We start from the raw sequence: 19,459 nt of genomic DNA, 5'->3' as shown, positions 1-19,459 counted from the left end.
TGCCTAGAGCCCGTGCTCCACAAGAGAAGCCACCTCTCGCCGCAACTAGAGAAAGCCCACACGCAGCAGTGAAGACCCAACGCAGCTAAAAATAAATAAATAAATTTACAAAAAATGTATATATATATTTTTTCTAGGTCTTGCCTTGACCCTATTTCCTTTTAATTCTCAGTCAAGTTTCTTAAAGGAATTGTCTAATTCTACACTTTCCATTTACTGTTCAGTCCACTGTAGTGATACACAGTAAGTTCTAAATAATTGTTGAATTGAGTCAAATTTTCAGCTTATCAATGATCCGTTCAAGACACTCAGTTATGGAAGTAAGTTCTAGGAAATGAAATTAAAAGTTGCTTTAAAAATTGTACTGTATATTGAACATATGTAAAGTTTACATATGAAAAAATTCCAGGGCTAAAACGTGTTTTACTCAGGACTAGACTCCCTCATACACTAGCTAGGGATTCGATTCCAGTGGTGGAGAAAGCCCACCTCCTACTCCCAGTTTCCCTCCCAACACTGCCTCATATGCTTTATTTTGTCATATTCCCTGATATCTTCATCAAAAATAGATTGGTATGTGATAATGTGCTAATTCAAATATACTTACCATGCTAATACCTCTAAAAGGGCCAAATAGGTCTAGGAGTACACATCCAAATGCATGGCTATGGAATCAAACAGAACTTCTTTCAAAACCAGAGTCCTGCACACACTAGCTAAGTGACCTTAACCTCTTCGTGTCTTAGTTATTTCAACTATAATATGAGAATAGAACCATCTACCTTATCAGGTTTGACTGCTGTGAAGTTTAATGAAAAAAACCATAATTGCAAGTCTCTAGAAGAATGCTTGAAATATACGTGCTGGCAAACACTGGTACTTTTTTTTTCTATCCATCATTCGTTCCCTACTAAGAATTACCTAAACAGAGCTGTCTTTCTAACAGGTAGGAAAGAGCTGAGATCTTGGGGGGAAAAAGGAAATTTTAATGAGGATAAGAGTAGTGAAAAGAGGTTAAGATATTGGAAACTGTAAATAAAGCAGTGTAAATAAACTGTTGGATGAAAATGATCTTCCTGTACACAAATCCTCCTTCCTCATCAATTTCTAAATGTAGAACTAAGCATTTGATGCCTAATACCTTCTACTACACTTTATCAAAAAGGCCAAAATTCCCCTTTGTAACTTGAACTTGTACAAGTGAGAAATTAACCAGTATGTTTGTCTACCTGACCACTGCTTTTGAGTATCTTGCATTGTTTTACAGAGAAGGTGTTTTACTAGATTTTAAAGAAAATGTTTCTTACATAACTGCATTAGGTAGAAGAAATTAAAGTCCTCAAGGTGAGGGGAACTACTGTAGGACCATAAGACAGGGATTACTCCACCCCTGACTGTTAAGAGACCCAAGTACTATTCCATGTCCTACCTACCCAACCTACCCTACTTATCTGCCCTCAAATCTCCTCCCCAGCAGAATGGATTAAAAATTCACACTAAAGACTTCGATCAACAGAATTCTATCCCCCAGTTGCCAGGCTTAAGAAATTGGCTTTTCTTAAAACCAAGTTCAATTATGTAGGTAAGCCTTATAGATTATTTCAGACTCTATTCACCTAGTTTGATTGTTACCCCTTGTGATATGTGCAGTTGCAGCAAATTTAATATTCATGATAATTGAATTTTTGTTGCTCAAATATTCATGTCATTCCTACCAGTACAGCAAGCCAGAGGGAAAGAAAATGTCTTGGGGGGAAAACTAAAGGATTGTCATTCTAATTTTCAACTGACCCTGGAAAAGTATTAGGTGGCATGTTGTTACACCTGAAAGAATTGGACAAACTTCTTACACTGCCTCACAATTGATTCAGATGGGAGCCAAAGCATGTAAAACAAAGAAGCCAGGAAATGTTCTGACCTAACTTTTAAGGCCTGGAGGTCTCCCCAAGAAAATATGGCCCCTGTGTTTAGAGGAAATCCATTCAGCTCCACCCTTCCGTGCTGAGGCTGTCTCTGCAGGGAGAGGTGGATGTTGTCCAGTTTGGTGTCCACGTCAGAAACCAGGACATGCTCTGTGCTGATGACACACTGACTTCCCTCAGCCACTCTCAGAGGGTTGGTAAATACCTAGAAAGAAGGAAGGAAACATTTAAAGCCTTGTTACATGAGGTGTACCTGAAGACAGAGCTCATGAAACCAACAGAAAACTTCCAGCACCATTTTCACATGTCAATCAAACTTTCAAGAATGTGCTAAAGGGAACAAGTTCATAGCTGAACATCCTGGCTGAAAAGTATTTTTTACTAAATGCTTCCAATTCTAAACATTGATGGACACAAAGAAACAAGGCAGATCTAGAAACCTGAAAGCATCTGCATTTCATTGATCTCAGACCCTGTAGAGTAGAAGCAGCTGTCAGATTTACTATCACTGGTGCTAAATTGAGAAAATAATAACATTCCTCATCATGTCCACACCTACCATTGCTCGGCACATATGTACCTTCATCTACAAAATGAACAAAACCTACATCAAATTCCCCTAGAGAAAGAATCCATCTCTTTTTACATCCTAAAAATTCTTAAAGACTTGGGAAATTGACTGGAGCTTTTAAGCATCAAGCTAGTGAGTGTTTTAAATATGGAAGTAGAACAGAGAAATTAAAGACTAGAAATTGAAGATTTCATAGGAAATAGATTTATTCAAGCATTAGACTTAAATATTAAAGCCATAAAGATAACTTTCTCTAACAGAAAAACTCACCGCTCAATAAAAATTTACTTGAAAGTAAAAAGTAAGTTAGAAGGGCTTGGGCTATTTTATCATCACATTGGGAGTTGGCAAAAAGTGTTCCATGGTCAAACACATCTAGAAAATAGTCACATACGGTATCTTCACCTTGGAGATTTATAAGATTCGTAAGTGTATTCAGTATTCTGAGACCCTACAGTAGGAAAATCTGCTAACTTTGTTTAACCCATCATTTTCTCACATTTGTATTACTACACAGAAGCAAAAACAGGGAGATACAGTTGGGCTACCAAGTCATGGGCTCTGAAGGCTCCTCACACATGGTCTGGGGCGAGCACTCTGCTAACGTGAGGACACAGGGTTCTCCAAGGAAGCAGCTACTCTCTTCAGAGCAGCTGCCACTCCTAGAAAGGAGAGCACTCCCTGAGGCAAGAGCTGGTAAAGAGGAGGGGGGGCCTGAGAAATGGGCAGAGGAAAGGGAAATGAGCAAGAAATCACAGCCTCCACCCAGAGCCCTGCTCCATCCTCCCACCCACCAGGGCACAGCCGCCCCAAGGGCAGCTCCTTGGATCATGGAAATGATGGGACCATGCTCCCTGGGACAGCTGCCTTGTATTCTGTAATAAACTACTTCTGCCAGCAAAGGACGACATAAAGTAAGAGCCTTTTCTCCCTGCAGCCACTCACCCACACCCTTCCTAAGTGCCTTGCTCTGATTTTGCCAAAACTACATTTTCACCGTTTGTAGTAGAAAGAAATAAATGGAGCTCTTATTTAAAGAGGATTATTACCACTGAAACACGGTCCATGTCCGCCAATCTCATTTTGTCCTGAGTTGCATCGATTAATATCCCAAGATGCTAAGTTTCAAGGAATATACTTTGCCTCATTAGACGATTTTTAAACATATATGTATTTCAGGACAACTTTAAAAAACTAAAAGCTAATTTGCCCCCCCATTAATTATTCACTTTCTAGTCCCTGACTGAACCCAGTGCTTGGATTTCTGGAACTTCAGGTCAGCATGGTGTCAAGATCCCCTAATGGTTATCACTTAGCCAGCGATAACTGGATTTTCACACCAGGGAACCACTCCCATAACTAGGTTCACTGAAGCCACTCAATTAATTTTATTTCTACTATTCTCAGTTCTCTACAGTACTATTTCATTTGTCCCGTCCACTGTAGAAAAAAGACAGAAGCCACTAAGCCTCCTGAGCCCCAAGTCCTCGTAACTATTCCATTTACCTTCAAATGATGGAGGTAACTATTCACTTCACCCTTTCTCATTTTTCCACAGATCATCTTTCTCTAGCAAGAGGCTGGACAGCTTGGCATAAAAAATTGTTTCTCTGTGGTTGTTCTATAACATACATTAGTTTCTTTAGATGCTGGGCTATTTCAGGGCATGTATCTCATACATAGAAAAGGATGGTCTGAATAAAATCTAATCAAATTAAGAGCCATTCTAAACTATTTTTTATACAGGGAACGTGATCTGGTCCCTGACAGGGAAGGAGGCAAAGAACATAGTTTACGTTCCTTTTTTGTGAGCTCTTGGGCCCATCTTCTACCAAATATTGCAAGCTCAGAGGCTGGTGGGGTCATGCCAGTGATGTAAATGGGTGTCTTGAGTTGGGTGGGGACTTGGGTGACTGGGGAATGTGCCCTGTTCAGCTGCTGTGGGGTGGGGGTAGGGAAGTGGACTCAGTGTTGCCAGAGCTTCCAAATTTTCAAGAGAAGCCAGAAATCCAAACTTGATACAAAACCTCCTGATGTTCAAGTGTTGGCAACTCATTATTTTCAAATATTATTTAGACTCATCAAAACAGTTGTGTGGTTTGGGTAAGCCTCTTGGTCCTGCAGGGTGAGACTGCTCCACAACTTTGGGCAGCTGTAGAGATGGTGAGGAGGGCAAAGGAAAAGGAGTATCTGTGCTTTCTTGGCTATATTCCAGGTGGCTGCCTGGGAAGGTGGCCTCTTTCCTTAGGGATGACACATGTGAGTTCTAGTCCCCTCTGGCTCCTAATGAGTGAGTAATCACACTTTCCGCTTTTGAGGGAAAAAGCAAACCTAGGAATAGCCACCCTCATTAACTCTAGTGCTCTGATGGGGAGGGAGCAGGTAGGGAACAAATTCTCACCATGAATCCCAGCCTCGCAGATAAGATGCACAAGGTAGCATCGCCTTTGTAGTTTGATTTTAATGAGAGACCCAAGTGCTTTAAAGCTTACACAAACATTGGGGAGTGGAACAGCATAGGATGCAAGGGTCCATCTTAATTCATTTTAGAAAATTAAAGAGCTTATTTAGATGACAGAACAGCATAGCTGGCCTGCGGAGAGAGCAAATAAGCCTTTCTGGTTGCTAAGAGACTCCTAATTTAATCCCCTTCACCCGATCAACACATGAAACTCAGCGGAAAGGAAAGGAAAGAGATTTTGATAAAGCTTTGAAAATAATGCCAAATTCAGCAACTAGAAAATCTCATCTTTTAGATAGAAAGTCCCATAGGAGGTGAAGGACTCCCCACTCCATGATTTTTTTCCCTACACTGTAGCTGGAAAATAAAAAAGTTCTTTAAAAGAGCCTAAAGAGAAGTTAGCATTTTGAGTAACAAAATCTTTCTTTCCGGGCTTCCCTGGTGGCGCAGTGGTTCAGAGTCCGCCTGCCGATGCAGGGGACACGGGTTCATGCCCCGATCTGGGAAGATCCCACATGCCACGGAGCGGCTGGGCCCATGAGCCATGGCTGCTGAGCCTGCGCGTCCGCAGCCTGTGCTCCGCAACGGGAGAGGCCACAACAGTGAGAGGCCCGTGTACCGCAAAAAAAAAAAAAAAAAAAACTTTCTTTCCTTAGGTCTTCCCCCCCTTTTCATCCTTCCCATCAAGCATTATGCCTACCTCAGGGACCTGATTGTCCACCGGAAGAATCGTGATGTTAAAGCAGATCCCGAACAAAGTGCCACCGTGCTGGTTACTGACAGAAAAGGCAAACTGGACGTGTCGGGGATGGGGGCCTATATCTTGCATGGGTGGCATGTAGGCCACTTTCATATAGTTCACAGCATGCTGCAAAGCAAATCAAGACAGACATGTGGGTGCCGATTTCCCAGGATGAGAGACATTTAGAGACCTAAGTCTAAGATACCCATCTCATTCACTGATAGGGAACATTGTAAATGCCACCATCATCAATTTGAAGATCCTAAAAAGCTCTATCTTACAAATCGCATTTTCTAAAAGCAGGAGGGAAAAGAACAAAGAAATTAAGGGGCTACATCAAGTGCTTGAAGCCAGGCAACTCTGTGAAAGACAGGAGACTTGCATTTTAACCCATCTCTGCCACAAAGTAGTTGTGTGATATTGGTCAAGCTACTTAAACTTGCGAGGTCTCTGTTTCCCTACCTATAAAATGAAAAAAATAACAGTACTTAGCACATAGGTTGACATACTCATTTAATACAACCTCTAACTACAGTGAGATTCAGCAGCTCAGCGGTAGCTGCTGCCTAAGCACTCATCATTACTGTGCCTCTAGTCAGGCCTGCAGAGCAGAAGCCACAGGAGCAGGGAGAGGGCTAATGAAGGATTTTGGAAAGCAGTAGATAGCATGCACTGACTTATGTCCCCCACAAAAAAAGATACATTGAAGTCCTAACCCCCAGTACCTCAGCATGTGACCTTACTTGGAAACAGGGTTGTTGCGGATGTAATTAGTTAAGGTAAGGCCATACTGGAGTAGGGTGGGCCCTTAATCCAATATAACTTGTTCCTTATAAGAAGAGAGAGACTCAGGGAGAACACAGCCATGGTGTGACAGAGGCAGAGAGTGGAGTGATGATCTACCAGTCAAGGAATGTCAGATTGCCAGCAAACCACTAGACGATGGAAAGAGGTAAGGTAAGACCCCACTGCCCCCCGACCAAACAGGGTTTTGGAGGATGGTGGCCCTTCTGAGACCTTGGTTTCAGACTTCTAGCCTTCTAGCCTCTAGTTTCAGAACTGTAAGACAATACATCTCTGTTCTTTTAAGCCACCTAGTTTGTGGTACTGGGCTATAGTAGCCCTAGGAAACTAAGATGGTAGGATATTGGATGAACTGACTTTGACAGAGTAAAAACATATGCACCAGGTCCCTAAATCAGAGCCCTAAGCCAGGGACCTAAATTGATGCAAAAGACTGTGTTGAATTATAACAAGATTTTACAATCATATCCAGCTTGATCAAGCATTTTCAAATGTTACATGTCACTTGCTTAATGGAAATGTGCAAGCAGAAAGAATACAGACATCAAGTATTTGTTGCTTGTGACAGATGTCAAAGGCCAATACTCTCAAGTGCAATGTTAGGAGCACCGTACCTTCTCAGAGGACACTTCCATCATGTTTGTCAACATTTGAGCATAGCATCATACCTGAGTGAATGACTTCAACCCTGGAGCTGCAGGGTTTTTGGTTAGCCTTGGTATGCTGTCTACCATGAATAATTTCCCAGCATCCAAGTGTCTACACAAAAATACAAGAGAACACATCAGCTAACTTTCCAAGTAAGAAAAATTAAATCAAAGAGTAGCCCACAACCAAATTTCCTGAAGCTAAAAGTACTCACTGTAGGAAAAAATCAAATGTCCCATCTTTATATTCTCTCTTTATATCAAGGCGGGGGGAGGTTCTAGCCTTAAGTCTAGTATCATGAATGCCATTCTCATCATGACTGCAGAAAGTATGTACAGAATTTCTGCTCTGACATCATGAAAGGGAATCTAACTACAATAAGATGTAGTTAGATACTCATCTTAAAAATGTTTCCTCACTATCTGGATTGGAATCAGAGAATATGACCACTTTTGTGGGCTGCAATATCTAAAAATAAAGTGATGAAGACTCAGTACATTTTACTAAAGAGAAAAAAGTGTTCTCTTTAGAAAAAGGGATTAAAGACTGTTTTTTTTTTTTTTTTTTTTTTTCTTTTTGCGGTATGCGGGCCTCTCACTGTTGTGGCCTCTCCCGTTGCGGAGCACAGGCTCCGGATGCGCAGGCCCAGCGGCCATGGCTCACGGGCCCAGCCGCTCCGCGGCATATGGGATCCTCCCAGATCGGGGCACGAACCCATATCCCCTGCATCGGCAGGCGGACTCTCAACCACTGCGCCACCAGGGAGGCCCTAAAGACTGTTTTAAGCCTACCTAAGCTGAAGACACTACAAGCTGCAGGCCACTTACCAATTAATACAGCTTTTGAAGGGAGGTATGAGACAAGTTTGAGATTAGAATAAATGCTGAATTGAATATAAGTTCATGTGTGACCAACAAAGCAAGTGAACCACAGCAGTATACATTGACACTTTCAACTCAATCCTAGAACGCAACCCTCAACTAATAGCCCAGGTGATGACTCTTCGTAGAGATACCTGAGGCTAGAGGAGAAAAATGGAGGAGTGGTTACTGTGTAGAGCAGCTCCCTGTCATATGATTCCGTATCTACAAAATGTAGATGTTTCTTAGTGATATAGGCCACCTCCGTTTCTTTAACAACCAAATGTCGAGAAACTCCAGGAACCTCTTTTGGAAGCTGGTCATCTACTGGAGTGATATGGATTGTCACCACCTGGAAAGAAATTATCTTTACCATTAACTTGAAATACCAAAAAGACACCAAAGAAAGCCACCCCACTATCATCCAGTCAAGTTATGATTTTCAAAAACTGCCATTTTGTAATACACTTCCAGTGAAAAAATTGGGGAGTTATTAGGAACGTGAAAAATGGAATATTCTCCACCCATTTTTCATCCTATCTTAAGAATATGATTATCACAATTATAGTTAATGCAGTCATGAGTGCTATAGAATAGGCATATAATACACAAAATATGTTCCTGGTTTTATTTCTACACCTCCCTTTACCAGCAACCTGGGCTTTCTCTTCCTCTTTCCACTCAGTCATAGATCCTGGAAACCTCGACATTACTTTTGGTTCCTCTTTCTCTACCCACATATAACACATCACCAAGTCCCAGAGTTTGTACTTACAAAATTTTCTAAATAGTGACCACACCCTAGTCCCACAGCTGTCATTCCCACTGTCCCTGACTTTGCTCCAGTTTTCATAATTTCCTTACATCATCACAACGGCTTTCCATCAGCCCTAACTCCAATAACTCATTTTGACTTTTCATACCTCTGGTGTTATCTTTTAAAAAATACAAGTCAAATCAGGTTATTCACTTCCTCAAAAATCTAAAAAAAGATACAAATGAAGTTATCAACAAAACAGAAACAGATCCACAGACATAGAAAACAAATTTATGGTTACCAAAGGGGAAAGGCAGGGGAGGGATAAATTAGGAGGCTGGGATTAACATATACACACTACTATATATAAAATAGATAACCAACAAGGACCTACTGTATCACACAGGGAGCTACACTCAATATTTTGCAAAAACCTCTAAGGGAAAAGAATCTGAAAAAGAATATATATATATATATATATATATATGAATAACTGAATCACTGTGTTGTACCCCTGAAACTAACACATTGTAAATCAACCATACTTCAATAAAATTTTTTAAAAAAGAAAGTTAAAAAAAAATTTTAACCCCCCAGGAGGAATAGAATTATTCAATCTCCTTAGCATGGTATTCAAGACCCCTCACAATTTAAACACACTCTTTATTTCAACTTTATCTTTTACGACCTTTCAACACTAATCCAGAATCCTGATTGCACTCAGTGGACCCAGTCCTAGTCCTCAAACATGCTTCTATGCTCTGAATCCTGTTGTTCCTTCAGTCTGGAATGCTTTTCTCCTGCTCTCTCCAGCAACCTGAGTCTTTCTTACCCTTGAAGGTTCTTCTTGAAACGTTCTCCAATTTCTCAGTTGGAATTAATTTTTCCTGAATTTTGGTTATCCCTTGATAAACACCATTATTTCATTGTCTTGTATTATTAGTTAGTAGTTTACATGTAAATCTCTCCTAGACTGAAAGTTCCACGAGGAGGATCATAGTATACCGCAAACCACATGGAATTTGGCAGTGAACAGACAGTTAAAGTCCTGGGTAAACCACTAAGTAGCTGTTACTGATCTTGAACAGGTCACTCAACTTTTTTGAGTGTCAATTTTCCTATCTGTAAATTAAGCATAATATCAACAACTTCACAGAATTTTATGAGGATCAAACATCACTATGAAGATAAAATGTCTGGCATATATTATGTGCTCAATAAATATTTTGTTCATTTCTATAACTCCACCACATCTGGCATGGTATTTTGTAGGTAGGAGGCACCTTATAAGTGTTTCCTCACTGAATGAGTCAACACGCCCTGTTTGTGATGTTAAGAATTTTCTCAAACATTCATAGATTTGGATCTTGCAAGAGGGCAAGGAGACTTTGCCAAACAGCTTTTTATCATCACATTTTTTTTTTTTACAATAATCCATGATTGGGGCCTCCCTGGTGGCGCAAGTGGTTGAGAGTCCGCCTGCCGATGCAGGGGATACGGGTTCGTGCCCCGGTCTGGGAGGATCCCATATGCCGCGGAGCGGCTGGGCCCGTGAGCCATGGCCGCTGAGCCTGCGCGTCCGGAGCCTGTGCTCCGCAACGGGAGAGGCCACAGCAGTGAGAGGCCCGCATACCGCAAAAAAAAAAAAAAAAAAATCCATGATTGGTTGGGAGAAAGCAATTACTCTCTCTCGAAATGGTACATTTGCTTGGCATCATGAGTCGTTGCACAGCCTGATGCATGAAAGTATTCTGACTCTGGTTTTGATTTATTTTAATATTGTCACTGAAGTACAGATCAGCAATGCCAATTTTGTCTAAGATAATGGTGTTCACAATAACCAATTTGAAAATGAAGAGAATTTCTTTTTTAAGTTAACATACAAAGCAAAAACTAAAACATGGTTAAGCTTTTGCTATGATACGAAAAAGACTGGAACATCAGCTCAGCCACCTACAAACCTTGCTGCCTGGGGCAAATCATTTAACCCTTTTGGGGCTCATTTTTTCTCTCTTTACACTGGGAATAATAAGGATGACTATTATAGTGAAGTGCTGTCAGATCAAATGAGATAGCTGATAGCACAGTGAGTACCTGGTATAGTAAGTGTTCAATAAATTAATTCCGTCTCCATCCTTCATTACTTTTACAAAAGCATACAGCATATTTACTATTCCATTATGAAGCATTTCAATAATTAGAAACTAAACTCAGTAATCAAAATAAAGGAACACAATGACAGTCATTTCTCCAGTTCCTGGAACCTGTGTCATGATTTTTTTTCCAGTTACGGTTTTTTGCTAATCTCTAAAGTTCAGAAATTCTCTATGGGACATCCCAGCCATGGTGTGGATCAGTGAGGCTCCACTTAATTGAAAAACTAGAGTTAATAAGGAAACAATAGTTATTGTGCCTTCAATGAGACCATTTTCTATGCTAATTTATTCTCCAGTGTGTTCTTTGTGCAAAAAGAATGTACAAGCATGCTTTTCTATACCCCAGTAGTAATTCATGGTGGGCACATTTTTCAACATGCTTTATGATCGCTTAAGTTGATGTGTCTTTACATATTTATGCATGCCCAAATAATTACTGTGTCTGTGTTCTGCGGGTGAGAAAGATCCTATTTTAATAAACTCCATAGAGAAATAAAGTGTTCTCATTTTAACTGATATTTGGTTGTAAAAAAGACCTAATTAAATACCCATTCCCACAAAGTGGAAAACTAGTGCCCATACTAGTCACTGGACTCTTGCCTTCCCCTACATGCATCCAGTCTACTTACGGCCACAAGCACCCACAGACAGATCTGCAGGGAATTGGAACATAAAGTAATAAATCAGTATATAAAATGACAACCACTAAACTTGACCCTCAGAATCCAGCTCACAATATGATACTCCACTGGCTACTATCTGCCTTCCTTATAGACCTGGGTTCTTGATCCCTTCTCTGCACTGAGCTTTGCTTTCTGCCTGATCCCTTCTTTTGCATCTTCCTTTGAGATTATCCAGTGCTATTTCTCACCCCCAGGAGTTATTTCCAATGATAGTTTTGCCCACTCCCCTTTCCGGTCTGACTTCTGATAAATGCCCACTCTGGGTGCCTGTTCTCTCCTCTGGTCATGATGCACTCCTTCTTCCCACTTTGCCCCCAGGCCTTTGTGGCATCTGCTCCTTTCTTCCTGTTTCTTAGTCCTCTTTCTCCATTTCTCTTCTATCCTTCTGTTTCGCTCTCCATTTTACTGCTAACGTTACTCTCTCCCGGGTTAAAATCTAAGGTATAAATTCTATAAAGCCCACTACTGAGAGGAATAAAGAAGAAAATATGTTTCTTTTTTTTTTCCTTTTTCTGGTCAGAACTACTTTACATACAATGAACTGCATTCAGTTTAAGTATATAATTTGATGAGTTTTGACAATCTTATATACCTGTCAAGGTACCACCACAGTTAAGATACAGAATATTCTCCATGGATTTACTGGTTTTTTTGGTTGGTTTGTTTGATAGTATTTCATCATATAGATATAGTTTTTTAAACCAGTCTTCTGTTGATAAGCACTTGGGTAGTGATACAAACAATTCTGTAATAACCTAAGAAAATATTTTTCAAAAGCAAATTGAGTAGGTGAGGTTTTATTTGATGACAGTCATGGCAACCAAGGTAGAAAGAGAGGGGGGTTCTTGCTAACATCTTGTTGATGTGTAGGTAGATCTCTCAGTAGGAGTATCTAAATGGGAAAGATGAGAAGAAGTAAGAAGCATCTCCACCTGTGTAACTTCCTTCCTATTTTAAATAGATTCTCACCTGAGATCTTTGATTTCTGCCCCTATGAAAGGAAGTGTTCTAACAGCATGGCCAAAACAATCCTGGGCCTGAGTTTAATCTTCAGTGACTGGGGAACCTTCTGATCACAAAATCTCCCATCAAGTAACCATTTCATCTGTACTTGTAGTTGAACAGCTGAAAGTTACAGATTTTGTTGAATATTTTAAATACATTTATATTTGTAAGACATGACCAGATACTCATCCAAATTGAAGATGCAGTCATCAAACAGACCACCTGATCATTTGAGTCCCTTAAAAATTGGAGCTTCAGTGATGATATCAGGGTTTTACAACACAGTAATTCTTAACAGCACTCACACATACAAAATATTTGTTTTGTTGTTATGCACACGACTAATTCCTGGAAACTCTGAAAACTAAAGATTTACACTTATTACTTCTGCATCTTACTCCTTCCCCAGTCCCTACCACATGTCTGGGTCTTCTTATTTCCCCCTCATTTCAATAAAAGTTGAAAGAACCAGAGTTTATTTTGGAACCAACACACATTTCTGGAGGTTCTACTCTGAGTCAGATACCAAGATCTGAAGACAGAGAGATGAATAAATCAGGATCCCTGTCATAAATGAGCTCACAGTTGATCCAATAAAATAAATAATGGACTCACATTATAGTAATTTGATATCAGATTATATAAAAGGACCAGATGATCAAGCCTGGGGAAACAGGTATGGAATAGGAGCATCAGAGGATGATTCCTGGAGCAGGTGATTCTATAGCTGAGAGCCAGTCCACAGTCTGAATAAGCTAAAGCCTCCACACATCAGAAGAGGGAGAGCTGGGAAAAAATGGACACTAGATGTACTCTACTAAACATACTGCTACTGCATCAATGAGTTTTAATTATCCTCAATTAAAAGGATGTGGCTAGGGCCTCCCTGGTGGCGCAGTGGTTAAGAGTCCGCCTGCCGATGCAGGGGATACGGGTTCGTGCCCCGGTCTGGGAGGATCCCATATGCCGCGGAGCGGCTGGGCCCGTGAGCCATGGCCGCTGGGCCTGCGCATCCGGAGCCTGTGCTCCGCAACGGGAGAGGCCACAACAGTGAGAGGCCCGCATACCGCAAAAAAGAAAAAAAAAAAAAAAAAAAAAAAGGATGTGGCTAATCTCGTCTATTCTTAAGAGACCATGTGACAGATTTGGAGAATAATCTAGTCCAAAAAAGATGAAGGCTGAGACTAAAGCAATGACGGTGGGGTGGGGAAGTAGAGACAGATGAGAGAAATTTCTCAAGTAGATTTATTAAGATTAGCTGTCCAACTGGTTATGCAGATACTCAAGAGAAAGGGGGTAGGGATGACTTCAAAGACTCTAGTTACAGTGGTTTCATGCAAATTTTCAGGGAAATATGCTAAATGTCTTGTGAACATGTTGAGTTTAAACTGAAGGCAGAGGTCGGCCAGAGCCAGCGAGACCAGCTGCCCGACTTCACTGCCACCTGGAGATGGCTGGCTGCAGCCACCCGCCAGCCAGAGAGGGCACGTTCAAGATGGCAGAGGAGTAAGATGTGCAGATCACCTTCCTCCCGACAAATACATCAAAACTACATCTACATGTGGAACAACTCCTACAGAACAGCTACTGAACACTGGGAGAAGAACTCAGACTTTCCAAAAGGCAAGAAACTCCCCACGTACCTGGCCATGTGGCTGACAGGATCTGGGTACTCTGGCCGGGTGCCACCCTTAGCATCTGAGGTGGGAGAGCCAAGTTCAGGACACTGGTCCACCAGAGACCTCCAGGTCCCACATAATATCAAACAGTGAAAGCTCTCCCAGATATCTCCATCTCAATGCTAAGACCCAGCTCCACTCAATGACCAGCAAGCTACAGTGCTGGATACCCTATGCCGAACAACTAGCAAGACAGGAACACAACCACACCCATTAGCAGAGAGGCTGCCTAAAATCACAATAAGGTCACAGACACCCCAAAACACACCAATGGACACAGTCCTGCCCACCAGAAAGACAAGATCCAGCCTCATCAAGCAGAACACAGGGACCAGTCCCATCCACCAGGAAGCCTACACAACCCACTGAACCAACCTTACCCACTGGGAGCAGACACCAAAAACAACAGGAACTATGAACCTGCAGCCTGCAAAAAGGAGACCCCAAACACAGTAAGTTAAGCAAAATGAAAAGACAGAGAAATACACAGCAGATGAAGGAGCAAGGTAAAAAGCCACCAGACCAAACAAATGAAGAGGAAATAGGCAGTCTACCTGAAAAAGAATTCAGAGAAAAGATAGTAAAGATGATCCAACATCTTGGAAATAGAATGGAGAAAACACAAGAAACATTTAACAACGACCTAGAATAAGTAAAGAGCAAACAAACAGTGATGAACAACAAAATAAATGAACTTAAAAATTCTCTAGAAGGAATCAATAGCAGAATAACTGAGGCAGAAGAACAGATAAGTGACCTGGAAGATAAAATAGTGGAAATAACTACTACAGAGCAGAATAAAGAAAAAAGAATGCAAAGAACTGAGGACAGTCTCAGAGACCTCTGCGACAACATTAAACAGACCAACATTCGAATGATAGGGGTCCCAGAAGAAGAGGAGAAAAAGACAGTGTCTGAGAAAATATTTCAAGAGTTTATAGTTGAAAATTTCCCTAATATGGGAAGGAAATAGTCAATCAAGTTCAGGAAGCACTGAGAGTCCCATACAGGATAAATCCAAGGAGAAACATGTCAAGAGACATATTAATCAAACTATCAAAAATTAAATACAAAGAATAAATAATAAAAGCAGCAAGGGAAAAGCAACAAATAACATACAAGGGAATCCCCATAAGGTTAACAGCTGATCTTTCAGCAGAAACTCGGAAAGCCAGAAGGGAGTGGCAGGACATATTTAAAGTGATGAAAGAGAAGAAAATACAACCAAGATTACTCTACCCAGCAAGGACCTCATTCAGATTCGACAAAGAAATTAAAACCTTTACAGACAAGCAAAGAGAATTCAGCACCACCAAACCACCTTTACAACAAATGCTAAAGGAACTTCTCTAGGCAGGAAACACAAGAGAAGGAAAAGACTTTACAATAACAAACCCAAAACAATTAAGAAAATGGTAATAGGAACATATGTATCGATAACTACCTTAAATGTAAATGGATTAAATGCTCCAACCAAAAGGCATAGACGGCTAAATGGATACAAAAAGAAGGCCTGTATATATGCTGTCTACAAGAGACCCACTTCAGACCTAGGGACACATACAGACTGAAAGTGAGGGGATGGAAAAAGATATTCCATGCAAATGGAAATCAAAAGAAAGCTGGAGTAGCAATTCTCGTATCAGACAAAATAGACTTTAAAACAAAGACTATTACAAGAAGTAAAGAAGGATACTACATAATGATCAAGGGATCAATCTAGGAAGAAGATATAACAATTGTAAATATTTATGCACCCAACATAGGAGCACATCAATACATAAGGCAAATGCTAACAGCCATAAAAGGGGAAATCGACAGTAACACAATCATAGTAGGGGACTTTAACACCCCACCTTCACCAATGGACAGATCATCCAAAATGAAAATAAATAAAGAAACACAAACTTTAAATGATACATTAAACAAGAGAGACTTAGTTGATTTTTATTGGACATTCCATCCAGAAATAGCAGACTACACTTTCTTCTCAAGTGCTCATGGAACATTCTCCAGGATAGATATTATCTTGGGTCACATATCAAGTCTTGGTAAATTTAAGAAAATTGAAATCGTATCAAGTATCTTTTCTGACTACAACTCTATGAGACTAGATATCAACAAAAGGAAAAAAATCTGTAAAAAATACAAACACATGGAGGCTAAACAATACACTACTAGATAACCAAGAGATCACTGCAGAAATCAAAGAGGAAATCAAAAAATACCTAGAAACAAATGACAATGAAAACATGATGACCCAAAACCTATGTGATGTGCAAAAGCAGTTCTAACAGGGAAGTTTATAGCAATACAATACTACCTCAAGAAACAAGAAACATCTCAAATAAACAACCTAACCTTACACCAAAAGCAATAAAAGAAAGAAGAACAAAAAACCCCCAAAGTTAGCAGAAGGAAAGAAATCATAAAGATCAGATCAGAAATAAATGAAAAAGAAATGAAGGAAACAATAGCAAAGATCAATAAAACTAAAAGCTGGTTCTTTGAGAAGATAAACAAAATTGATAAACCATTAGCCAGAGTCTTCAAGAAAAAAAGGGAGAAGACTCAAATCAATAGAATTAGAAATGAAAAAGGAGAAGTAACAACTGATACTGCAGAAATGCAAAGGATCATGAGAGATTATTACAAGCAACTATATGTCAATAAAAGGCAGCCTCTTCAATAAGTAGTGCTGGGAAAACTGGACAGCTACATGTAAAAGATGAAATTAGAACACTTCCTAACACCATACACAAAAATAAACTCAATATGGATTAAAGATCTAAATGTAAGGCCAGACACTATAAAACTCTTAGAGGAAAACACAGGCAGAACACTCTATGACATAAATCACAGCAAGATTCTTTTTGACCCACCTCCTAGAGAAATGGAAATAAAAACAAATAAAAACAAAAATAAACAAATGGGACCTAATGAAACTTAAAAGCTTTTGCACAGCAAAGGAAACCATAACCAGACAAAAAGACAATCCTCAGAATGGGAGAAAATATTTGTAAATGAAACAACTGACAAAGGATTAATCTCCAAAATATAGAACCAGCTCATGCAGCTCAATATCAGAAAAAACAAACAACCCAATCCAAAAATGGGCAGAAGACTTAAACAGACATTTCTCCAAAGAAGATTTACAGATTGCCAACAAATATATGAAAGGATACTCAACATCACTAATCATTAGAGAAATGCAAATCAAAACTACAATGAGGTATCACCTCACACCAGTCAGAATGGCCATCCTCAAAAAATCTACAAACAATAAATGCTGGAGAGGGTGTGGAGGAAAGGGAACCCTCTTGCACTGTTGGTGGGAATGTAAGTTGATATAGTCACTATGGAGAACAGTATGGAGGTTCCTCAAAATCTAAAAATAGAACTACCATATGACCCAGCAATCCCACTACTGGGCATATACCCTGAGAAAGCCATAACTCAAAAAGAGTCATGTACCACAATGTTCATTGCAGCTCTATTTACAATAGCCAGGACATGGAAGCAACCTATGTGTCCACCAATGGATGAATGGATAAAGAATATGTGGCACATATATACAATGGAATATTACTCAGCCATAAAAAGAAATGAAATTGAGTTATTTGTAGTGAGGTGGATGGACCTAGAGTCTGTCATATAGAGTGAAGTAAGTCAGAACGAGAAAAACAAATACCGTATGCTAACACATATATATGGAATGTAAAAAAAAAAATGTTTCGAAGAACTTAGGGGCGGGACAGGAATAAAGATGCAGATGTAGAGAATGGACTTGAGGACATGGGGAGGGGGAAGGGTAAGCTGGGATGAAGTGAAAGAGTGGCATGGACATATATACACTACCAAATGTAAAATAGATAGCTAGTGGGAAGCAGCCACATAGCACAGGGAGATTAGCTCGGTTCTTTGTGACCACCTAGAGGGGTGGGAGGGAGACGCAAGAGTGTGGGGATATGGGGATATATGTATACGTATAGCTGATTCACTTTGTTATAGAGCAGAAACTAACACACCATTGTAAAGCAATTATACTTCAATAAAGATGTTAAAAAATAAATAAATCTTCCAAATAGAAAAATAAATAAATAAATAAAATGAATGTAGAGATGTCAGGTAGAGATTTTCGTACACAAGTCTGAGCTGGAGAATATTTAGGAGTCAAAAAATAGGCAGTACATGAAAACAGAGCAAAAGTCTTTCTTTTTCTCTCTGTTTCTCTGTTTCTCTCTCTCACTCTCCCTCTCTCCTTTTCCCCTCCCTCCCTCTCCCTATCCTTGCTTTCTTTCTCTCTCTCCCCCTTCCCTTCTTTCTTCCCTCCCTCCCTCTCCCCAACATAAATTAAGAAGATGAATAAAAGTAGAGAAAAATATGATTATGACTTCTTTAGAAGACCATCCATCATGAGGAATAACTGGATCTGTAGAATTCAGCCTGACATATTTGCCAAGATTTAAAAATAATTTTATTTCAATAAAGTTTTCATTACTGTGGTCTTTACTGTAGAGGAAACTGACATCCGTGTTTGTGGGTATGAAAAATATGACCTATAAAATATACAATAGCAGAAAAGGAAAAAGGAGTCCTGAATTTTCTGTTTTTAAAAAGGCCTATAGTTTGCTAAAAACGATACGGTATTCTAGTCAGAAACATAGCTCAGTTTGAATGGATACAACAAAAGATTTAGAAATAAATTCTACTAATAGTTTCCATTTTGGATTATCAAATCATCTAAGGTCTCAAGCAAAAATGTAATCTAGAAATGGCACAATTATATGCATTGATGAAAAGAGGAGGCTGTTATTTATAAAGGAATTGATTTCTTTTCAGTCAATAAGCAGGAGAATTGAGAATTTTCTGATTCATTTTCCATTCCCTCTTAATAGGAGCACCTACTTCCTTCAGTTTCTGGGGTCTAAACGTCCTTCTTCCATTTGTTAACTTTATCTTGGCAGACAGATGAATAGCTCAATCATCTATGCATTGGCTAATGTCAGTGACCATGACACTATAAGATGATATTATATAAGCAATAGGGACACTATATGTAGTGGGTACCACTTGTTTTCAGAAGCTTTTTTTCCCATCCTTACCACCAATCATCCTCTTCTTGCAAGGCATCTACTCCTTTATAGCTGCCCAGACCCTTCCTCATCTGT

At 39.8% G+C, this 19,459-nt stretch overlaps 1 protein-coding gene across 1 annotated transcript in view; it reads right to left on the bottom strand.

Moving 5' to 3' along the window:
• Positions 1 to 19,459, bottom strand: part of FREM1 (FRAS1 related extracellular matrix 1) — a 154,185-nt gene that overhangs the window by 93,237 nt on the left and 41,489 nt on the right. Inside the window, exons 10-13 of the mRNA XM_060101238.1 lie at positions 8,164 to 8,360; positions 7,169 to 7,259; positions 5,655 to 5,822; positions 1,919 to 2,127 (exon numbers count right to left, since the gene is read on the bottom strand). Of these exons, the coding sequence (XP_059957221.1) occupies positions 1,919 to 2,127; positions 5,655 to 5,822; positions 7,169 to 7,259; positions 8,164 to 8,360 (665 nt within the window). The remainder of the gene's footprint in view (positions 1 to 1,918; positions 2,128 to 5,654; positions 5,823 to 7,168; positions 7,260 to 8,163; positions 8,361 to 19,459) is intronic.

Source organism: Mesoplodon densirostris, chromosome 6 (assembly GCF_025265405.1).
Source record: "Mesoplodon densirostris isolate mMesDen1 chromosome 6, mMesDen1 primary haplotype, whole genome shotgun sequence".
Taxonomy (NCBI): domain Eukaryota; kingdom Metazoa; phylum Chordata; class Mammalia; order Artiodactyla; family Ziphiidae; genus Mesoplodon; species Mesoplodon densirostris.
Note: the sequence above shows the minus strand (reverse complement) of the source record. Positions and strands in the feature narration are given on the sequence as shown.